This window comes from Eulemur rufifrons, chromosome 9 (assembly GCF_041146395.1).
Source record: "Eulemur rufifrons isolate Redbay chromosome 9, OSU_ERuf_1, whole genome shotgun sequence".
Taxonomy (NCBI): domain Eukaryota; kingdom Metazoa; phylum Chordata; class Mammalia; order Primates; family Lemuridae; genus Eulemur; species Eulemur rufifrons.
Genome location: NC_090991.1, coordinates 970181 through 991290, shown reverse-complemented (window position 1 = coordinate 991290; position 21110 = coordinate 970181). Strand labels below are relative to the sequence as shown.

The window sequence follows — 21110 nt, the reverse complement described above, 5'->3', positions numbered from 1 at the left end:
GGCCACGCTCCCTCTGTGCCCAGCGGGGACAGTGGGGAGGAGCAGACAAAGCACTTGGGCACAGAGCAGGGCACCGAGGAGTCCTCTTGCTAGCGAAGCACATGACACCCCTTTCTAGAGATGGGGAAACTGAGGCTGGAGGGGGCAAGCCATTCACTCAAGGTCCCCCAGCAAGTGAGCAGCCTGGGGTCCGGCCCAGGGCCCTTTGGGGTGTTACACAGCCAGGACCAGGGGCCCAGAGACTCCACAGGCAGTATTCACTGGGCACCAACTGCGGCCAGACCCTCATGCCCTGGGGCCAGTGCTGCTCCGGGAACGGCCTGGAGGGGTTGGGGGCGCCGCAGCACTCTGGCTCTGGTTGGCTTAGGTTCTGGCATTAGAGGGCCTCAGGATCAGCGAGGCCCCCACCAGACCCCCGGCAGGCTCTAGGGTCCTCCCTGCATCGAGGAGTATTGGGAGCCGGGCACACTTCCGCAAACGCCTGGAGGGCTCCGTATCCAGGGCCGTCTGGAATCCGCACCCAAATCCAGGAGAATGAGGGACACCTCCATCCTGCGCCGACGCCGAGCTGTGGAGAACTCCCCACTCGTGGAAATCGTTTGGGCAAGGGAGGAATTCTCTCCCTGAGGGCCTCTGGCAGAAGACCACGGGGACCCCAGAGTCTGGGCCCCCAGTATAGATGCCAGTCTAGTTCCCGAAACTAGGCTGTGTGCATCCCCCCAGCCACCCCCGGCTTGTCTTGTCATTTGTCATCTCAGCAGAGACAACACTGACATGCTCGGAAATTCCTCCTCAGCCCCGACCCTGGTGAGGCCTCCCGCATCCGACCGGAGTCCAGTGGGTGCAGTGTGGTGGCAGGAGCAGCCGACAGGGGTGCAACGCTGCAGGAATAGGCGCCTGTGTGCCGCAGGGAGACCACCTGCAAACCGCCCCTGCTCCCCGCAGCTGCCCCCGCGCCCCACGTCCAGCCTGGGGAGCCCCACCCCACCCCACCTTCACGGGGGAGCCCCACCCCACTCCTACCCCCAGCCCGGGGAGCCCCACCCTGCCCCACCTTCACCCGGGGAGCCCCACCCTGCCCCACCCCACCCCCAGCCTGGGGGGCCCCATCCCACCTTCACGGGGGAGCCCCACCCCACCCCACCCCCAGCCTGGGGAGCCCCACCCCATCCCACCTTCACCCGGGGAGCCCCACCCTGCCCCACCCCACCCCCAGCCTGGGGGGCCCCATCCCACCTTCACCCGGGGAGCCCCACCACCCAGCGCAGAGCGAGGAAGCCCCAGGACTCCCAGCATGCAGCGGAGACGGGGGGACTTTCAGATACACATCTCGACACCGTGGGCCTCAAAGAGATCAAAATGCATTTAATGTGGTCTAGTCTCATCGCCTAAGTCTTTAGATACTGCTAAGAATTGAAAATAACATGAAAATTCTCCGGTTTTACCGTTTAAAATAGATTTGACATTCTGTGACTCACGCAGGGCAGACACCCAGTGCAGGGGCCTCCCGACGGTGGCTCCTCCTTGGCCCCCAGGACCCTCCGTCGGGCGGGGACCCGGCGGCACAGCACCAGCAGAAGTTCGGGGGGCGGCCACCACGCTCTGAGCAGCAAGCCCAAGCTGCACACGGATGCACGCCGCCGGGGCCGCACACACATGCACGTACATGTGTTCACGCAGACACACACGCGGCCTCCTGCACATGACCCGGGCACACGTGTAGGAGGCCAGATGCCTCCCCCGGAACACAGGCTCCGTTCACACACCGACGTGCACGGCCAGGGCACAGGCGGGGGCCGTCGGGCTCGGCCGGGCCAGTCTGCGGCCAGCATCCAGCCTGACGGGTGGGCGCCCCGCCCCCCACGTAGGAAACACGAACACAGACACGCCTGTGGGGAGACAGACACAAACGACCCGCACACGCACACGTACACATCACGTGTCTGCGTTACCAGCGCAGGCGCACAGTGGAGAGCTGCGTGTGCACGGACGCGACAGGCGTGTGCACCCCACGCGCCCTCCCCAGGGGTGGAGTCTTCCTGTTCTTGGCTCTTCCCGTCCGCCCTCCCGCTTCAAGTGCACTAAAGAGGAAGACTATTTTGGTCTTTAGCACAAGCAATAAATAAATAAATAAATAAATACGGGGGAGGGACAGGAGGGCAGAAGAGTTTGAAAAGGCATCTGCCAGCCTTTGGCGAGACGAAAGGCGCCAGGATGCCGTCCCGCCAGGGCCTGAGAGGCAAGTGCGCCCGGAGGCTGAGGGCCAGGGAGCGGGCCTGGGGGACCCGAGGCTCTGCACGCGGGGAGCAGGGGCCTGGCCCACCCGGCCCGCGAGGGCAGTGCGGAGCTCAGGCCTCCACCGGCACCAAGTGCCCGGGCCGCCCTCCCTGGGCCTGGCCACGCAGCGCCGGGGCTGCGGCAGGGAGAGCCAGCCGGGCTGCGGGCGGGCCAGGCCCGGAGCGGGAGAGAGCTGAGGCCCCTCCAGCAGGTCCTGAGAGGTGACAGCTGCCTCAGGCTGAATCTTCAAGGCAGAAATGCCAGTGGGGTCTGAGGCTGGAGCAGGGCAGGGAGTCAGGCCTACCTCGGGGCATGGGGCTTGGGGTGTCTCCGGGCCCCGTCCCACCCCGTCTCACCGACAGCCTCGGCAGCCCATGGCTAGACCCCCGTGGCCCCACCCTCAGGGAGAGGTCTCCAGCTGTGGGGAGGGGAAGAGGAGGGAAGAGGCAGGAGCCCCCACCCTAGGCCGCAGCCCCTCCCTGTCACCCTACCCCACCCACTCACTTTGTGACTTTGTATGGCCCCTTCTGTGTTCTCTGCCTCAGTTTCCCCACTTGGGCCGGAGAGTCCTTGGTGCCTCTTGGTTCTGAGCTGTCTTGGCGGGCTCGGGTTAGAGCAGGAGACTCGGGCCTTCGCAAGGGGCCCGACTCGGGGAGAATGGGCTTCCTCGGCAGAGGCCTGGCCCCCACCAGCTGCCAAGAACAGGACGGGGCCGACAGAGCCAATAGCCAGTGACACAAACCTCCCCTGACAAGGAGCCACAGTGCTTGGGCTGTGCGGGGCGGGGGTGGAGGGAAGGCCCTGAAGTGTCAGCAGGAAGGAATATTTGTCCCATGGCCAGTTTCTCAATTCAGCTTTGAACGAGGGGGACACTCCCCGGCATCGCAGTTGGTGGGAGGGTGACAATCCCTGTCCTTCCCTAAGGTCTTTCCTCTGCCACTCAACAGCAGACCAGGGCGGGCTGCGCCCCGCCTGGGCTCCCCGGGCCTGCCGGCTTCCCAAGGCAGACAGCAGGGCTGGCAGGGGCTTCAGCAGTGGGGGTGGGGAGGACGAGAGGGCCCGAAAAGAACAGGAACAACTCGAGCAGGACAACCCGGAGTCTCTAAGGCACGACTCACGCTGTGGGCCCAGTGGGGACAGGGCTGATCCACTTCCTCTGAGTCTGGGATCCTGACTTCCCTTTCCAAGGAGCCATCCACTCCTGCGGTTCCCAGCTGCCCCCCACATGGCAGGGGTGGAGGCCCCGGGCAGAATGGAGAGAGAAGCAAAACAAGAGAATCGGGGTGGGGGTGAACCCTCGACAGCGGGTCCCATACCTGGCCCTGAGACGCACCTCTAAGGTACAAAGTCAAACTCAAAAAGCTCACACCAGTTTCTTCCCAGCCCCCACCCTCCACCCCCGTGACAGTAGAAAGCTTTTATTGTGATCATTAACAGGGTCTTGGAGTTTCTATCACAAACAGAGCCTAGTCTGCCCCGATCAGAAGTGCAGGTCCTCGAGCACCGACCGAGCTTGCCCTGGAGGCTGTGCCCCCACCCAGGGGGAGAGGCCGATTCTGCCTCGGGAACATTCTGGAGCCTCCAGCCAGTTGTTGCATCCCAGCAGACTCATGGAATTCTAATTGTCCTTTTTGCTCCCCCAAGAATTAAAAAAAATTTTTTTCAATTGCATGTTAATTTTTTTTTTTTTTTTTTTTGTAAACAGTCTTACCCAAGCTAAGGTTGAGAAAGCTGAAACCCGGTGTTTCTCCCCAAGTTAAAAACCCGCCAGCCTCCCACAGCAGAGGCTGCACCCACCGCCAGCCACCTCCAGGCAGGCTGCAGCTCTGTCTTCAGGCAGAAGCCCTTGGCTCCTGTGACCTGGCCCCCAGGAGGCCACCTCCCTGCCACCTCCCTGCGTTGGCCTCTGAGGCCAGGGGCCACCTGCTCTGGCCGCCCACTCTCCCGCCAACCTTCTGAGGCCATTGCGAAGAAACATAAAACGACTAAAACGCTACTGAGTCTGCAACCTGGGGCATGTGGTCCCCGGTTCTGCTCAAACCCGGGGGCCCCCACCGAGGGGCACCTCGGCCCCTCCTGGGCAGGGGCGGGGGACGCTGCACCTCAGCCGCTGGCGGCTCAGATCTCTGACTCCCGCCTGTAGGACCGCTGCTCCAGGGCGCCACCGCCGGCCTGGCGTCTGTCAAAGTTGTGCCTGGCCTGGGGACTGAGCCGGTCTCGGCTGCGGCTGTCCTGGTCCCCGTCGGCCTCGTCCTCCTCGTCGCGGCTCAGGAAGGCCAGCTCATTCTCGTAGCAGAAGGAGCTGGCGCTGGGCAGCAGGAACTTGCTCTCAACCAGGTCCTTGGCGCTGCAGCGGGGCGTGGAGGGCACCTCGTAGGTCTTGTGGAAATGGGAGTAGTCGATCTTGTACTGGTTCTTCTCCTCGAAGAGCACGGGCTCAAAGCGGTGGCCCCACAAGATCTCGTTGGCCAGGTAGGAGCTGCGGGCCTGGGTGGTCATGGCCGTGGCCTCCACCATGCCCTCCAGGATGACCACGATCTCGAAGTCATCCGTCTCCAGGTCCTGCCGGCTGATGCCGAACAGCGGGCTGGCCTCGTCGATCTCGTGCAGGATGGTGATGGGCGACACCAGGAAGATGCGGTCCAGGCCCTTGTCGAAGCCCACGTCGATGTCGATCTGGTCCAGCGGGATGTACTCGCCCTCCTCCGTGACCCGGGGCTTGATGAGCTGCGCCCGCACGTGGGCCTCCACGATGTGGCTCTTGCGCAGGTTACCCACGCGCCACATGAGGCAGAGCTTGCCATCGCGCAGGGCCACCACGGCATTGTGGCTGAACAGCAGCGTCTGCGCCCGCTTCTTGGGCCGCGCCATTTTGGCCATGATGGCGCCGATCATGAAGGAGTCGATGATGCAGCCCACGATGGACTGTGCCACCACCATGAAGACGGCCACCGGGCACTCCTCCGTCACACAGCGCAGCCCGTAGCCGATGGTGGTCTGCGTCTCGATGGAGAAGAGGAAGGCCGCCATGAAGCCGTGGACCTGCATCACACAGGGCGTGCGGCCCCGGCCCTCGGCCGGCTCCAGGTCGCCGTGCGCCACGGCGATGACCCAGAAGATGATGCCGAATAGCAGCCAGGAGGCAAGGAAGGCCAGCGAGAAGATGAGCAGCATGTAGCGCCAGCGGATGTCCACGCAGGTGGTGAACATGTCGGCCAGGTAGCGCTGTGACTTCTCGTCCATGTTGGCGAACTCGATGTTGCACTGGCCGTTCTTCTTGACGAAGCGGTTGCGGCACCTGCGCCTCGTGTGCACCTTGCCGTTGCCGAAGCCGTTGGCACCCGACATGGTGACCAGGTGCAGCCCGTCCTCCTCCGACGACACGATGCTGTAGGGGTTGGCCCTGCTGGCCGCGGTCATCCCGGGGGTGGGGGGGCCCCAGCTCGCCCCCAGGCTGGCTCCCGGCGGGGTGGCTCCTGCAACAGGGAGGACAGCGGGTCTGCAACAGAGGGGACAGGGGCCCCGCCACCCCTCCGCCCCCACCCTGGCACCCAGACCTGACCAGGAGACATTTCCGCCCTGGCCGACCCACAAGCGAGCTCCGGTCTGGCCACCTCACTCAAGCCCACGCCACCTTCTCGGTGTGGAGAACAACCTCTCCACCCTCCCAGCAGCACCAGCCCAAATCCTGGGACCCATCTGAACGCCTCTCACTCCCACCCGGGGCTCCGCTTACAGAATATATTTAGGGTCCGACCCCTTCTCCCTGAGTCCCTGTCACTGCCTACCTGGACCAGTGCTCCAGCCACCCCAACAGCGCACCCCCGGCCTCCCAGTCCCCAAGGCAGCCAGGCAGGGCCTGTGGAAGCTGAGTGAGAACCTGTCCCTCCTCGGCTCACAGCCAGAGTCCCCCCAGGGACACACAGGACTGCACGGGACCTCACCTCCCAGCCTCCCCGCTCACCCTGCGACGGCCCGTGGCCCCCAGACTTCCCTCAAATCCACGCTGGACGCCTCCAGGCCTCGGCTCCAACACTGCCGTCTCTGGAGGCCTCACCGTGCTGCAGGAAGGCTGCTTACCCGCCCGCTCCCTGCCCAGGTCCCCAGCACCGACCCCCACAGAACAGTGCCGGCAGCAGGAGCAATGAGAGCGGGAGACCGTCACGCCCCGAGGGCAGGGAGCTTTCTGTTTTGCTTCTCGCTGTCCCACCCAGGGCCTGGATTTGGGGGGCCTGCCACCTGCGCCATCTCCCACTTGGGATACCCCAGGCTAGGTCCTGCCACCCCCTGACATCCACACGCCCACTGGGCACCTGCATGCCACCCCTGTGGCCTCCCCATCTGCAGTGGTGTGGAGGACAGGGGCCACCTGCTGCTCAGCCCTCCTCCCGGGCCCCTGCTTTCCTCGTCTCTAAACACGGACGGCAGGGCCACCACCCTGGCGCGTGGGGAGGATTCAAAAGTATCACCTATTCCCATCACCGCCGCCGGCCCGCCGTGGAGAGCACTGGCCAGGCCCAGCCTGCCGCGCACGCTCGCGCACACCCGGCCACCCGGAGCAGGCCCCACGGCAGGGCACCCGTGGCAGCCAGAACAAGGCCCACTCTCAGTGGGACACACAGGCCACAGCTGTCCCTCCTCCTGGCCCCACAGGCTCCACACCGCCTGTCGGTGCCAGGCTGGGCCGCTCGGCCTGGCCCTGGGGCCACAGACTCCGTCTGGACCCCAGCCTGCCTCGGCCGGGCTGGGCTGGGCTGGAAGCGGGCAGGCCTGGGACTCGCAAAGCTGGGCAGGATGCGGAGTAGTGGGGCAAGCCCCTCTCCACCCATGGGGGTCCCTCACACCCCTAATCCCCACCGGTCGCACCATGAGGTCGGAGCCAGACAGAGCCTTGGACCCTCGAGCGCCTGCAGCCACTTTGCCTGGAAGACACTGAGGCCCCAGGAGAAGGCCCCAGGGTGGCTGGGCACGCACGGTGGGCCGGGTGCTGTGCAGAGCCACCTGGGGCCCTCCAGGGAGGGGTGAGTGGGCCACCCCACTTTACAGACAGGGATCTGGAGGCTCCCAAACAGGCAGCGACTTGTCCGAGTCCCGCAGGCAGGAGGCGGCCATGCCGGGATTCAGCCCAGGTCTGTGTGACAGGCTGCTGGCCGAGTCCACACTAGCCAGGGCCTCGGAGAAGCACAACTTCTGACCTCGGCTCCAAACACCTGGGAGACAGGTGAGAGCGGAGCCTGAGCGGCCAGCCAGACTGGGTGCACCCCCAGGGCCGGTGTCAGCTGCGGGTGCTGCTCGAGCCCCCGAGCCTGGCAGGGATGAGACACCCACAGCAACTGCTGCCTGAGAGGACTACAGAGAGAACAGGCAAGGTCCTGGGCACCTCCCAGGGGCCAGACACATCAGCAGTGCTCCCAGGTCTCAACAACCTGAAAAGTAGCTACCACCAATACATCGGCTCTGAGCGGAGGAAGTGACCCCTGCAAGCCACACAGCGTTAAGCAGGAGAGCTGAGATTCAGACCACTTCTGCCTAGGGCAAGGTCCCCCTCCACGGGCCCCCGGGCTCCTTGGGGGGTGCCCTTCCTCACTCTGCCGTCCTCCCCCCGTGGCTGCTCCAGGTGACCACCTCACCATGGGTCTGAGGAGCTGAGGCCCGAGGCCGTAATGGCGGGCGCTGCTTCCGCCTGGGCCAGGAGGCAGGGAGCTGGTGGCGGGGGGCACCCCCAGGACTGAGCTGGGAAGATGGCTCGGCCCCAGGTTCCCAGGCTCTCCGGCAGGAGGCAGCCAGGACCGGGGCACTCAGACGCCGGCGGGAAGACACCAGATCCCAGGGGGCAGGTTTGTGTGGCCCTGGGGCCTTGAGGGACGTCCAGCGGGTCATGGCTGCTCCCGCCCGTGCTCTGAGCAGCTTGAGGCCTGCAGGGAACAGAATCACAGGAATCAAAGGCCACGGGCACAGCCTGCACATGGCTCCCGGCGGCTGGCAGCCCCCAGCTGGCCCGGCACCAGGCAGGTGAGGGCGCCGCGGTGGCTCCTGGCGTCTCTGCCAGGGCTGGGCGCCTGGGTCCCACCCAGACAGTGTCATACAGGTCTGGGAACCCTCGTTGCTGTTGACATTCCTTCTAAAACCACAGAGAAAGCAACAAGGTCAAGTTCATACCCCGCTCCCCCATTTCTCAGAGCCAGAAACTGACTCGGATCAAGTCACTTGCCCAAAGTCCCCCAAAAACTGAGTAGCAGAGACAGAGCTGGAGCCCGGGGTCTTGGTCCTCAGCCTCCCACAGCCTTGTCCCGCTGTGAGAGAGAGACCCCAACCACTAGGGGACGGGGGTCCCTCACTGGGCACTCGGTGGACACAGCAGCACAAAGAAACACCCGAAAGAGGACACGAGAGCAGAAACCGCAGCACCACAGACTTGCCCAGGGTCCCGAGGACACTCCTGTGGGCGCACAGGTGTGGCGAGGTTACACAAGGATTCAATTTCAGACATACAAGCCAACACCTCCAACCAGGGACACGCAGGCCAGGCTGGCTCTCGCTCAACAGGGTGTGTGGGTGAGATCAGATAAGACTCCGGCTCCCCATTTTATAGATGGGAGAACCGAGGCAGGAAGAGAAAGAGACTTCTCCCAGGTCACATAGCCCAAGACTAGAGTTAAAAGCGTCCTCTGAAGATGCCCAGCTGGGCCAGCGGGGCCCCAGGGTCTCTGGGAGGGGAACAGGAGAGAGACGCTGGGGAGACTACCTGAGCCAGGCGGTTCAGCCCGGGAGAACAAGCCGCGGGGAGCGCAGAGCCGGCAGACCCTGGGGATGGCAGGAGAGCCAGGGGGTGGCGAAGCCAGGCCCCAGCTCTTGGGAGCGCAGTGGTGCCCTGCTGGCCACAAGCCTGGAGACGCAGCCTCCCGGCAGCCAGTGTGCTGGGGCACTGGCCGGGCCTGGGCCGGCAGCTTATAGAGAGGACGACCGACAGGTGACGGCTGCCACGTGACCCGAGGGTGGGGCCCGGGAGTCACCGGGAGGTGCCTCCGGATGCAGCAGACGCCCCGTGCCCATTCCCCTGAGGCTCTGGGCTCCTCCGGTTTCGGTGACATCCGGAGGAGCCCAGGGCAAGGCCTGGGACCACATTCCCAGATGCCAAGAAAGTGCTGACCGGAAGGGACGGTGGAGGCCACACTGCCAAGACCAGGACCGGGGGCAGGCAGCCCCCAGACGCCTCCGAGGCCCAGCACAGTGACGGACACCTACGGAGCGCTCATTACCTGCCGGGTGCCCTCCGCGAGCTCTGCTAAAGTAACTCACTTAATCCCTACGGTAACACAGTGACCACCAGCCCCGCTTTCCCAACGAGTGAACCGAAGCTCAGAACGACTGAGTCACTTGCAAAGGGTCACACATCCTTTAAGAAGTGGAGCTTCCAGTCTGGGGGGCGGGGGCAAAACCAGGGCCCCTCCACCCCGTGCTCCTCTCAGGCCTCAAGCCCCCGCAATCCCATTTGGTGACGAGACACGCAAACTGCCCCACTGGCACTCCAAAGCGCAGCTTTAAGGGCCCTCACCAGCACCCCTGACCTGTGGCCTCTCACCCTTGTTTGGAACGTCCAGGGAGGGGCGCTCACTACCTTGCCACCAAGCCGCACCACTGAAGACCCCTCGGAGGGCACCAGTGCCAGGGAGGCCGGGGTGTGGGTGTGGGTGTGGGTGTGTGTCCTGCCTCCACCTCCCCTCCAGCCCACACCCACAGCAGACATGGCTCCTCAGCCTGCGCCAGGACGGCCCCAGCAGCCCTCCTCATCCGGTCACCAGCGTCAGACTTCACAGCAGGGCCTGAGAAGCCAACGCTCACTCAGCAGATGGGGAGCACAGGGCTCCGAGGCAGCTACGAGGCAGGCCAGGCTGCAGCCGCAGGCCCTGCCCCCAGCGTGGGACCACGGCGAGGCTGGGCTGGCGCGTGGGGCACCGGGGAGGGGCATCCCGGCGGGCGGCCGGCCAGGGCAGGAGCCAAAGGCGAGGACGCGCCGGGCACCCCGGGGCAGTGAGGGGGCTGCGGCGGGGGCAGCGAGAGCCGGGTGCCCGTGAGGAGGGGAGAGGGAGAGCTGCGGGGGCGGCACCCCTGCTTCTCACCATCTGAGAAGACGGCGACCTCTCCTGCCCGACCGTCTCTCCAGGCCGAACTCCCCCACCGGAGGCTCAGACGCCTCTGCTACGGCCCACGGCCTGCAAACACGCAGGACTGGTGCGGGGCAGGGTCTCGGTGCCAAGCTCGGGCCCAGCCAGCCGCGGGGGGATGCCGCAGTGACATGCTGGTATGTGTGGGGGACGGGTGGTCGGTGCCAGCTCCCACCCTGGCCCTCACTACCGGCCCCAATTCCCGCAGCCAACACCAGTGTCTTCTGCCCCAAAGCTCTCTCTGGCCACTGGAGCACGCTCTGCCCATGCAGAGGGCAGGCTGGGGAGCTGATGCCACCAGGGCGGCCTTCGGTCAGTGACAGACAGGAGCAGGTGGGTAAACGACTGGCAAACTGCCCCTCGGACGATGACACCGAGGGCAGGGCGGTTCCGAGCCACCTCCCCAGCGGGGCGGGGCTCCAGCCACCCTGGCAGTAGCCGTCCCAACAACCCGCCCCTTATGGGCTCCCTCTCCTCCTCGTCCCACCTCCTCACTTCTGGGCTCTCCTCCCACTAAGCGCCCTGCACTGGAACCTTTCTCCCCTGGGCTCTCCTCACGGGGCCAAGGCCTGAAACCGGCCTCCCCTCCTGGAGGCCCCACGACACCACGCCCCTTCTCCCCCTCCTCCGGCTCCTCCTCTTCCAGGAAGCCCTTTACGATTCTCTAGCCCTGGGCTTCCCCTGCTACGGCCAGAAGCTACTTTCTAACCTGTATTAGAGTTGATCTTGTCCAGGCCCCATCTCTGACCAACCTCAGAGGCCCAGAGAGGCTGGAGCTGGCCCTGGCAAAGAAGGGACCCCCAGGAAATGCTCCCCGGCCAGATAAAAGGATGAAAGACGAGGCAGCTGAGAGAGGACGGATGGAACAACGAATGAGCAGACAGACATGTGCACAGGTGGGTGGTCGAGCAGATGGACGGATAAATCGGGCTGAGAGATGGGTGGGTGGGTGGACGGGGGTGACCAGATAGATGGACGGGTTAGGTGGGTGGGGGGCAGGTGGACGGATGGCTGAGCAGATGACGGGGTGGAGGGGACGGCTAACGAGTGGCTGGGACGGGCGCTGGACAGAGGTGGACGGGCGGATGCGTGGGTGGGCGGACGGGTGGCGTGTGGACGGGTGTTTGGTGGGAGGGATGACGGGATGCACAGGTGCACATCGGTGACTTTAATCTTACCTCTCGGATCCTATCTTCTAAGTGATGGTGCTGAGTGGGCAAGTGACAGTCTTCAAGGCTGAACTGGCAGTGGCTGCCATTTCCCAGGCACCAGCTGGGGAGGATCCAGACACTGGAACATCCTAAAGTTAACAGAGCAAAGCCACGTTACTGCAGACGGTGCTGCTCTTCTCAGAGGGGCTCAGAGGGAAGATTTCCCACAGGAACCCTCGTGTCTGCTCACTTCCCGCACCCTGCGGGAGGTGGCGGGGCCTCCAGCCTGCACCTCTGATGCCCACACCTTTGTAGCCTCCAAGTCCTGTCCAGAACCACCATCCAGAACCAGGGAAGGGCAGACCAGGATGGGTCTTCAGAGAAAATAACAGCTGACAAAAATCAAGTGCCTGTTGCATGCCAGATACTATCATAGGTGTTTCACATATGTCATCTCAGGTAATCCTCACAACGCCACAAGATTAGAGCTGGTACTGTTCCCAGGTCAGAGACGTAGTAGATAAGGTGGTAATTCTCCCAGGTCACAAGAACTCGGGCCCTCAGCCTATGCTCTGCGCCACCACCTTCAGAGCCTTCCCAGTGCCAACCCCGCAGCCAGCTGTGGACAGCTGGGTGGACGGACGGGTGGGTGGGTGGATGGGTGGATGAATGGGTGAGTGGAAGGATGGATGGATGGATGGTTGGGTGGGGAATGAGTGGGTGAAGGGATGGATGAGTGGACGGACGGCTGGATGGACAGGTGGATGGATGGATGGATGGATGTAGGGAGGGATGGGTATGAGGGTAGATGAGTAGATGGAGGATGGAAGGAGGGATGAGTGAATGGGTGGATGGGTGAGTGGAAGGATGGATGGATGGACGGGTGGGTGGGTGGATGGATGGGTGGATGGGTGGGTGGATGGATGGGTGGATGTAGGGAGGGATGGGTATGAGAGTAGATGAGTAGATGGAGGATGGAAGGAGGGATGAGTGAATGGTGGGTGGGATGAAGGGTGGATGGGTGAGTGGAAGGATGGATGGATGGATGGTTGGGTGGGGAATGAGTGGGTGAAGGGATGGAGGAGTGGATGGACAGGTGGATGGACGGGTGGGTGAATGGATGGATGGATGGATGTAGGGAGGGATGGGTAGGAGGGTAGATGAGTGGAAGGAGGATGGAAGGAGGGATGAGTGAATGGGTGGATGAATGGCCAGAGGGAAAGAGGGATGGACGATGAGCAGATGGACGGACGGCGTGGTTGGGTGAGTGGGACAGATGACTGGAGAGGTGAGTGGGTGTGCACATGCTACCTATATGGATGGGTACACATCGGTATTGCCAGGGATTTGCCTTGGGTGCACATACATCCTACAACGGCCCTGCGGTCCTCAAGATTCAATTTTCCCGTCCGTCCAAGAGGCCCCCTGCCATCCTCCCAGCGTGCTGTGAGGATCAGGGGAGAGGACAGTGGGAAGGGGCCTGAGCCCTCCAGATGGGACTGCCTTGAGACGCTTCCCGCCCTCCCCCCCCCCCCCCCGCCCAGCCACGAGTGCACGGGGCCCCCGCCCTTCGTAAGGTCACAGCCAAGGCAGGTTTTCCACACCGGCTTTTCCGGCTGGGACTAAGGAACTCGGTGAGTCACCCCCACGTCATAAGCCTGCCAGGGCAGGCGACAGTGGTTTAGGGGCACACAGACCTGGGTTCAAGTCCCAGCTCTGCCTTCCACAAGCTGTGTGGCCGTGGGTGAGTCACTTCCCCTCTCTGAGCTCACTCTGTAAGGGGATCCCACCTGCTCTCCAGTGGCCCTTCAGGCCCTCTCCACCCTCCCCCCGCAGTGCCCAGCGCCCCCATCGTTCCCTGAGCAGCCGCCCGGGCCAGCGCTCTGCCCGTCTGGCCTTCCACTCTCAGAACTGAAGGCAAATGGCGGCTCGGGGAGGTCCGACCGCAAACTGCCACACAGCTGGGAGTCTCCACGGCAGAGACGAGAGCCCAGGCCCTGCCCGAGTGAGGTGCCCGGCAGCGGCTGGCACCGCCCGCACAGCCCTGCTCACCCGGGGCTGGAGCTCTGGGCAGATGAGATGGGATGTTGCCACGGGGCTCTGTGGAGCCAGGAGGGGGCAGGCAGAGGGGAGGCCATCAGCCCCTGCCACTGTCTGCTGGTCACCTCTCCCAACCTCGGCCCTCACCGCCTGTTCCCCGGAGGGCCTTTCCCCAGACCCCAGGTCCAGCCGGGTTTGTTCTCACCTATGAGGGAGGCAAAATCAGCTCCACTGTACACGGGGGAAACAGACTCGGACCAGAGAAGCTACTTGCTCAAGGTCCCGGGGCCAGCAGGTGGCAGCCAGGGGGTCAGAGCCCAGGTTTCTGGATGCCCTGTCCATACTCCTCCTGCCACCTGTGGTGGCCACAGCAGCCTGCAGTGTGGACTCACCCCTTCCCAGTCCACCAATCGCTTCCATGGTGGTGGTCACAGTCCAGGACGGGGTGGCAGGGTGTGCGGGGCAGTGCTTCCACGTGACAGAGGGACCCAACAGCACGGGCTGACCCACAGCCTCCGGCAAGGGTGGGAAGGACCTGGGCCAACCCCTTCACTTCCCCGGTGCCAAACCTGTTGGACACGGCTGGGGCTGAGACTGCCCAGGGGACAGGGCAAGGCACTGCCCCTTCCCAAGGCTCAGCTTCCTCTGAAAAGTGTGGTTGGTGACGCCCGCCTGGCCTCCCAGAGCGCGTGCCATGAAACTGAATGTGGTGACGGGAGGTGTGGGCGGGCACAGGGCTGGCCCCAGCAGGGCTCCAGGGAGGTGGCAGCTGACATCCTCAATGCCAGCCCTCCCTAGAGGGGCCGGCCACCCTGTAGCTCACTGGGGGCCCTTCCCTGGGCCTTGGACTCCCCATCTGCAAAATGGGGAGACCCCACACACCTCAGGAGACTGTCATGAAGGTAAACTAAGCCCTGTCCCTGGCGTTGGCACACAAAGGCCACGCGGAAGTGCGGGTCCTCCCTGGCGTCCACCATCAGGGGCTTTCAGGCTCTGAACCCACCTGGGCAGCTGACAGCAGTGCCTGGGCCACCCTGCGGGCCGTGGGGTCCTCAGAAGCTGCCCTGGCAGGCCACGGCCCCGGGGAAGCTTGGGCTCCCCAGGGCAGGGACTTGGCTGCCTGTTCCTCTGTGCCCAGGACGTGCCAGTCCCGCAGGCTGTGCTCAGAAAGTGGTGGCCGGAAGCAGACCCCAGGGACAGTCTGCACTGAGTGGCCAGAAGAGACGCACGTCCACCCTGGGAGCCCCACGGTGAGGCCAGGTCAGGAGCTTCTGGCCCATCAGGGTGGACGGCAGTCACACCAGACACCGGGGAATGTTTCTGGTGGTATTTTTATCTTGAGAACATCCTAGGCAGAGGGCGGGGGTTGGGGGGAGACAGGGTGTCCTTGGCCCGAGGTCCCAGGGAGCAGCAGAGAACAGGAGCCCCTTGGTGGCTGCTGCGGACACTGCCCCATCCCTAGGCTCCCCTGAGTCCCAGGAGCAAGGGGACCTGCGGGGTCTTGAGGGCTTCATGGAGCTTCTGGTTCTGCTACAAGTTGCTGTGTGACCTGGGCCAGGTGTCTGTCCTTCTCTGGGCCCCCTGCAGTCCACCTTTCCTGCGGGCCAATCAATGCCAGGCTCCGCCCTGGGCACCAAGGACCTGAAGAGGAAGCAGTGGGCGCCTGGCTGCGTGGGGCGTCCTGCCTCACAGGGCAGACAGCGAGGAAGTCCGCAGTCACAGCACGCTGGACCAAAGCCACCAGCGCCTCAGGAGCCCAGGGGAGGCGTCCAACACAGTGGAGGGGCGAAGGGGCGTCCTTCAGGCCGGCGGGAGAGCAAGCGGGCGCAGACAGCCCGCCGGAGGCCGCGGCACACACTGACAGAGCCCAGAGCCGCGAGTGGCCCGGGCTGCGCTCAGAGTCCCTCCTGTCCCCGCGCAGATGTCTGCTCCTCGCACCACGGCCCGGGCGAGGCTCTCCCTGCCTCCGCACGTCCCGCTCCTGTCCGAAAACCAGGAGGCTGGCCCGGCTGCTCCTCAGGGGCCCTTCCAGCCCCAGCATCCGGACCCTAAGGGGTCTGGGGTTTGCGGGAAAGGCAGGGGCACACCCTCGCCACCCTAATAGCACAGGCAGCGCTGGGGCCCAGGCAGTACGTGGGCAGATGAAGAAACCGAGGCCGTGGCTGTCATACTAATGAGCTTAAACTGGATCCCAAGGGCAGTGGGGACCCCAAGGGCCGTAAGAGGGTTTGAAAGTTGAAGAGTTCTGGGGCAATATGGCCCTTCCTGTGTGGCCTTGGGCAAGCCGTATAACCTCTCTGAGCACCAGTTTTCTCACCTGTAAAATGGGACTAGTCATAGTACTTATCTTTCGGGGTCACGATGGGGTTTTGCTGAGTTAATATGCGGAGGATGCCCAGCTGGGAACTTCCTGTCTCCCCAAGTCCCCTCATCCAGCTCTGAGCCCCGCCTCGCCCCGGGGAGGAGCCACAGGCCCCCTTAGGGCCTCACTGGACCCCTCCAGGTGGGCAGGAATGAACAGGTGGATACGGCCGGGAGGAGCCTGGGGAGCAAAGGGACCACGGCTTCTGTTTTCCTTACAGCTGTGCGTTTTTCAAGCTTCAACTTAATCTGAGGCTCAGACGTTCCCCGAGCAGCTGGCAGGTGCACAGGAGGGACAAGCAGCAGCCTGGGGCCAGAAACCACCGAAGAAAAGGCTGGCAAATTTGCCAACATGAAAATATCTACGATGTCATTTATCAAAACCCAACACAAGTAAAATAAAAGGTAAATAATAGATATTTGTTATAAAAGGATTGATGTGGCTAATACATAAAGGGTTCTTATAAATCAACAAAGGACACAGTAGGAATGAACAGAGGGCCAGGCTTGTGTTCCCAATGTGCCCGAAATGTCCACGCTTCAGAGCCTCAGCGTGGAACGCCTTCCTCTAACTTCCAGAACTCATCGTATCTGTCAAACTCAAGGGATGCCTCCTCCATGAAGCCTTCTAAGATTTCCCTGGGGCCCCCTCTTGCTCCCCCTGAGTGCCCCCTGAGTGCTTCCTGGGCCCCTGGAACTGAGCGCTTGGCTTCTGCTCATTTCATCAGAGTGTCCCAGGTGAGGAGGCCCAAACTTCTTTGACTGAGGAGGAGACGAGGCACAGAGAGAAGCTGTGCCCAAGGTCCCCAGTCTGGGAGACACAGAGCTGGGCCTCGCACCCGGATGTCCTGCCTCCGATCTCTGCTCCAGCCCCACTGCCCAGCGAGCTGGCCAGGCCCGCCTCGCTCCCGCCTGGGGGCCAGGTCTGTGTGTCCTCATAAGGCCGGGCCAACGTGAGGCCTCGCAGGCAGGGCCAGGACCAGGGCTGCAGCCCCGAAACCTGACTGCCCTCTGCAGGGAAGCATGCCACCGTTGCTTCTCGGCTTCGTTTTCCTTCCCCGTTTTGTCAATCTGGCCTGACTTCAGATGATCCCCTGGGAGGGCCTGACAGACCTCTGAGGGCTCTGGGGTTCGCCTGGCACAGGCAGGAGGCTGAGCCAGGAGAGGAAGAGTCCGGGAAGGCAGGGTGGGCTTGCCGAGGGCTCATCACTCGCCCCCAGGGCCCCTCGACAGCGCAGATCGGAGGGCCCACCAAGGCCCAGGAGGGCCCCGGGCCCTGCCTGGCTCCGCTGCCTGGGATGGCAGGAGGGGCCGGGGCTACCCGCTCACTCAGCAGCCCCACCCGGCCTCCGCTGTGAGCAGAGCCTGTGCTGGGGCCACCCTTCCAGGGGGGCGGCACACAGGCGAAAACCCGAGTGATTCCAGAGACGGGTGCAGACTGCTCTAGAGGTCGGGGACCGCGTCTCTGCGGCGCTGACACTGGATCCGAGCCCTAATGAGGCGCCAGTGTGGGAAGAGCGTATTCCCGGAAGTGGGAACGGCAAGGCCCAAGGCCTGAGACCGGGATGTTGCTCTGTGTGTGCAAGGAACAGAGGCGGGTGGCGGGGCTGGAGCCGAGGCTGCCAGGGAGAGCAGGGCGGAGGGAGGCAGAGGCAGCAAACAGATGGCGGGAGAAGCCGACCGCTTAGAAAGGCAGAGGACTTGGCCGAGGACACTCAGCCAGCACACAGATGGCAGTGCCTGGGCCTCCTCCTTCTCACCCACCGGTGGGTGGCGACCCTTGCTCCAGAGCCGGCGGTCAGAGGAAACACTCCCCACGCCTGGCCTGGCCACAGCCAGACACCTTCCCAGAGGCCCTTCTCCCCATTGTCCTTCAAACTCCTGTGTACCCTGCAACACCCACTGCCAAGGCCCCTCCTCCTACCCTTGCCCGTCCTGGACAAACCATGTGGGTGTGATTACCCCCCCCTCCCCCGAGTCTCCCCGACAGTCCAGGGGCCCCTGAGGGTGGGGGCCGGGCCTGGCTGCCCGAGGGAGCCCGGGCCAGGTTCCTGGGGGGAACTAGGACTCTGGCCCTGTCCCCTGAGAGCGCCCCTGAGGCATGCATCACAGACAGCAGGCAGGGCCTCGGCTCACCGTGGGACCCCACCCTGTCATCACCCCTTCCGGGCCTCAGTTTCCATTTGTTAAGGGAGAGGCCAGCCCGCTGAGGCTCCCGTTCACCTTGTCTGAGAAGGCCATGGCTGGGGCAGCGGCCCTCCACCTGCCTCCCTGATTAACCGCTCACAGCAGGGGGGCATCAGGCGGGGCCCACAGGGCAAGAAGCGTCAACTTTCTCCAGGCCAAGTCTGGGGGTGATGGGGAGGACCCCACAGAGACACTCACTCCAGCCAGGTGGGGGCCTGGGGCACAGCTGACCCCTGACCCCTTCTCCCCAGGGGCTGGGAATCTAAGCACACGCAGGCTTGGTCCCGGGCCCCCGGCAGGGGCAGCAGCGGGCACTGCGGTCCCTGCCACATGGAGCGCAGTCCAGGAGGTCCTGCCGGGGCCCAGGGATGGAACCCAGGCCCTGCCCTCCCCAGCCCCTCTGCGAAACCAGTGGAGACAGCAGGGCCCAGCGTGGGGCGCGCAGAGGGGGCTCCCCCAGCGCCCCAGGACGCAGACCCACACTGCCCCTCCCAGAGCCTCAGCTTCCCAGAGCCTCTGCGCCGCGTGGGCAGCTGAGGCTCTCACCAGGCAACAGCACGCGAACTGCGGCGCCACACGTTTGAAAATGCTCTTTTGCTAAGTATTTCAACATTCCTGGTCTCCTCTGCAGCCTATGTGGGTTCTCTCGTGCATTCAAACACGTTATTCTGAGCAAGTGGATGCAAAGGTGTCCCCGGCGCAGGACCGGCTCAGCGCGCCGGTTCAGAGGAAAGAAGGCCGCACACCAGGGACCAGGGCAGCCTGGGCTCTCGTCCACTGTCCATCCATTCTTTCCTCGTCCGTTCGTCTGTCCGTCCCGCAAACGAGTCTTTCCTGCGCACCGACTCTGGCCGAGGCAGGGCGCACGCAGCGCAGAGGCTAGAAAGCCTTGCTCCTTGTCCCCAGCAGACGGAGGGAGGCAGACGTTCCGGGAGAGAAGGGACAGCTACAGAAGAGCCAGGCTGCAGGAGGTGCTGTCTGACCGCGCAGGAGAGAGCGCAGGCTGGAAGCAGGACGGGGCTCCGGGGGAGGGGAGGGGGGAGGGCCGGGAGGAGGGGAGGGCTCTGGGGGAGGGCTGGGAGGGGGGGCTCCGGGGGAGGGGGGGAGGGCTCCGGGGGAGGCCTGGGGGGGCGCTCCGGGGGAGGGGGGGAGGGCTCCGGGGCAGGGCTGGGGGAGAGGGCTCTGGGGGAGGGCGGGGGGGAGGGCTCCGGGGGAGGGCTGGGAGGGGGGGCTCCGGGGGAGGGGGGGAGGGCTCTGGGACAGGGCTGGGGGGGAGGGCTCTGGGGGAGGGCGGGGGGGAGGGCTCTGGGGGAGGGCTGGGAGGGGGGGCTCCGGGGGAGGCCTGGGGGGGGCGCTCCGGGGGAGGGGGGGAGGGCTCCGGGACAGGGCTGGGGGGGGAGGGCTCCGGGGGAGGGCTGGGGGGGGAGGGCTCCGGGGCAGGGCTGGGGGGGAGGGCTCCGGGCGCAGAGCGGGGCTGGGAGGGAGGGCGAGGTCTGCGGGCAGCCGGAGGCTGGACACCTGCCCCCCACGCCAGGCTGCCTCTGGACGGCGGCCCACCCGACCCTCCCAGGTCAAACCCACGGGCGCTGGGAGTGGGGGTTCCTGGGGCCCGGCCAGGAACATGAGCCTGAGGAAGCACCTCCATGCACAGGGAAGGCATGGCCGGCATCTGCCCCCCGCATTTCCCTCGTCTACGGCTCGGCCACAGCGAGGAGGCTGAGCGGCCCCACAGCTAGAGGGCGGTGAGCAGGCCCCCAGCGAGGACACTCTGACCCCACACCGCCTCACGCCAGCCTCTTACCCACACGCAGCCTCTCCTACCCCGATAAACTGGGACTGCGCACCTGCTGTGCGTCAGGAACACCTGACAGTGTGACGCAGGACTTTCCTTCGCACTATTATTCCTTTTGACAGAGGCAAGAAACTGGGGCTCAGAGGGGGTGAGCACCCTGCCCAGGACCACACAGCAGGTCCACACCAGAGCCAGGCTGGGAATTCAGGACTTCCAGGGCCGTAGGAACAGAGAACCAAGACTTGACCACACACGTGGGCCCTATGCCTCCAGGACAAAGCACAGCCTCTCCAGGCCTGGCCTGGACCACCTCCTGCAGGAAGCCTTCCCTGACTACCTGACTCCCACCTGCCTCTCCCCCATCCCTTGGGTGGCAGCTAATTGTTGATGTGGGGAGGTAGAGGCTGCCGGGGCTCAGACTGGAGAGGCAGGGGCCTGCTGTCTGTGTGACCTTGAGCTGTGGCCCCTCTCTGAGCCTGGTCCTAGGAGGATAAGATAGGTTTGGGGCATTTGAGCTGTAGCAGGGGTGTGACCAGCAGGTGTCTGCTCAGAGTGGAGGGGGGACGGCCACTGAGAGACCCCGGAAAAGCTTTCTCCTGCCTGGAGCGGGAAGGAAGGAGCTGCTACCCTGTATCCACTATGCGGGCCTCCCACCCCTCTGGCACCCTGCCTGATACGCCGCAAGAGCCAGACAGGGGCTCAAAAAGGGAATCCGGGGGCCTGAGCCCACGTGGTCAGCCAGCACCTTGGCCTGGGCGCCTCGACAGGGCATGTGCACCCAGTCGCTGGGCTGCGTGGCCAGAAACTGGGCATGGGGGATGCCAGCCACGCTCCGCAGGGTCTGAGGGGGAATGAGCCAGCCTGGACAACAGTAAGACCCTGTTTCCGCAAAAAGTAAAAAATGAGCCAGGCGTGGTGGCAGCACCTGTAGTCCCAGCTACGTGGGAGGCTGAGGCAGGAGGATCGCCTGAGCCCAGAAGTTTGAGGCTGCAGTCAGCTGTGGTGACACCACGGCACTCTACCCAGGGCGACAGAGCGAGACTCTGTCTCAAAAACAGAAAATGAACAAGGGCACTTCCCACCTCCAGCTCACATCTGCCGGGGAGGGGGCGGGGGCCGGGATTTCCCTGCGACTGG

At 64.4% G+C, this 21110-nt stretch overlaps 2 protein-coding genes across 7 annotated transcripts in view; one reads left to right on the top strand and one right to left on the bottom strand.

Moving 5' to 3' along the window:
* Nucleotides 1-1339: 1339 nt before the first annotated feature.
* LOC138391847 (ATP-sensitive inward rectifier potassium channel 12) overlaps nucleotides 1340-21110 on the bottom strand; it is a 39580-nt gene continuing 19809 nt past the window's right edge. The window contains exons 1-3 of one of the 6 annotated variants that reach the window (XM_069481848.1): nucleotides 9023-9431; nucleotides 7908-8192; nucleotides 1340-5753 (exon numbers count right to left, since the gene is read on the bottom strand). In XM_069481848.1, the coding sequence (XP_069337949.1) occupies nucleotides 4396-5753; nucleotides 7908-8192; nucleotides 9023-9368 (1989 nt within the window). In that variant the 5' untranslated portion in view covers nucleotides 9369-9431 and the 3' untranslated portion in view covers nucleotides 1340-4395. Of the gene's footprint in view, nucleotides 5754-6241; nucleotides 8193-9022; nucleotides 9432-10397; nucleotides 10819-11620; nucleotides 12479-21110 lie in introns of those variants that run through there. The other 5 variants (XM_069481852.1, XM_069481850.1, XM_069481851.1 and 2 more) reach the window with 5 other exon arrangements.
* Nucleotides 12821-16388, top strand: LOC138392008 (uncharacterized). Its single transcript, XM_069482239.1, has 5 exons — nucleotides 12821-12856; nucleotides 13138-13227; nucleotides 13430-13603; nucleotides 14546-14883; nucleotides 15192-16388. Exons 1-5 carry the CDS (start codon nucleotides 12821-12823, stop codon nucleotides 15805-15807), a joined length of 1254 nt encoding a protein of 417 aa, XP_069338340.1. The 3' UTR covers nucleotides 15808-16388.

Bases quoted from the DNA above. Each gene is read 5' to 3' on its own strand.
- LOC138392008 (XM_069482239.1), top strand. From the start codon at position 12,821: ATGGACGATGAGCAGATGGACGGACGGCGTGGTTGG. The intron at 13,228-13,429 runs GTGAGTCACCCC...CTCCCCCCGCAG, and splicing joins GGCTGGGACTAAGGAACTCG to TGCCCAGCGCCCCCATCGTT. The intron at 13,604-14,545 runs GTGCCCGGCAGC...AGGTAAACTAAG, and splicing joins CCAGGCCCTGCCCGAGTGAG to CCCTGTCCCTGGCGTTGGCA.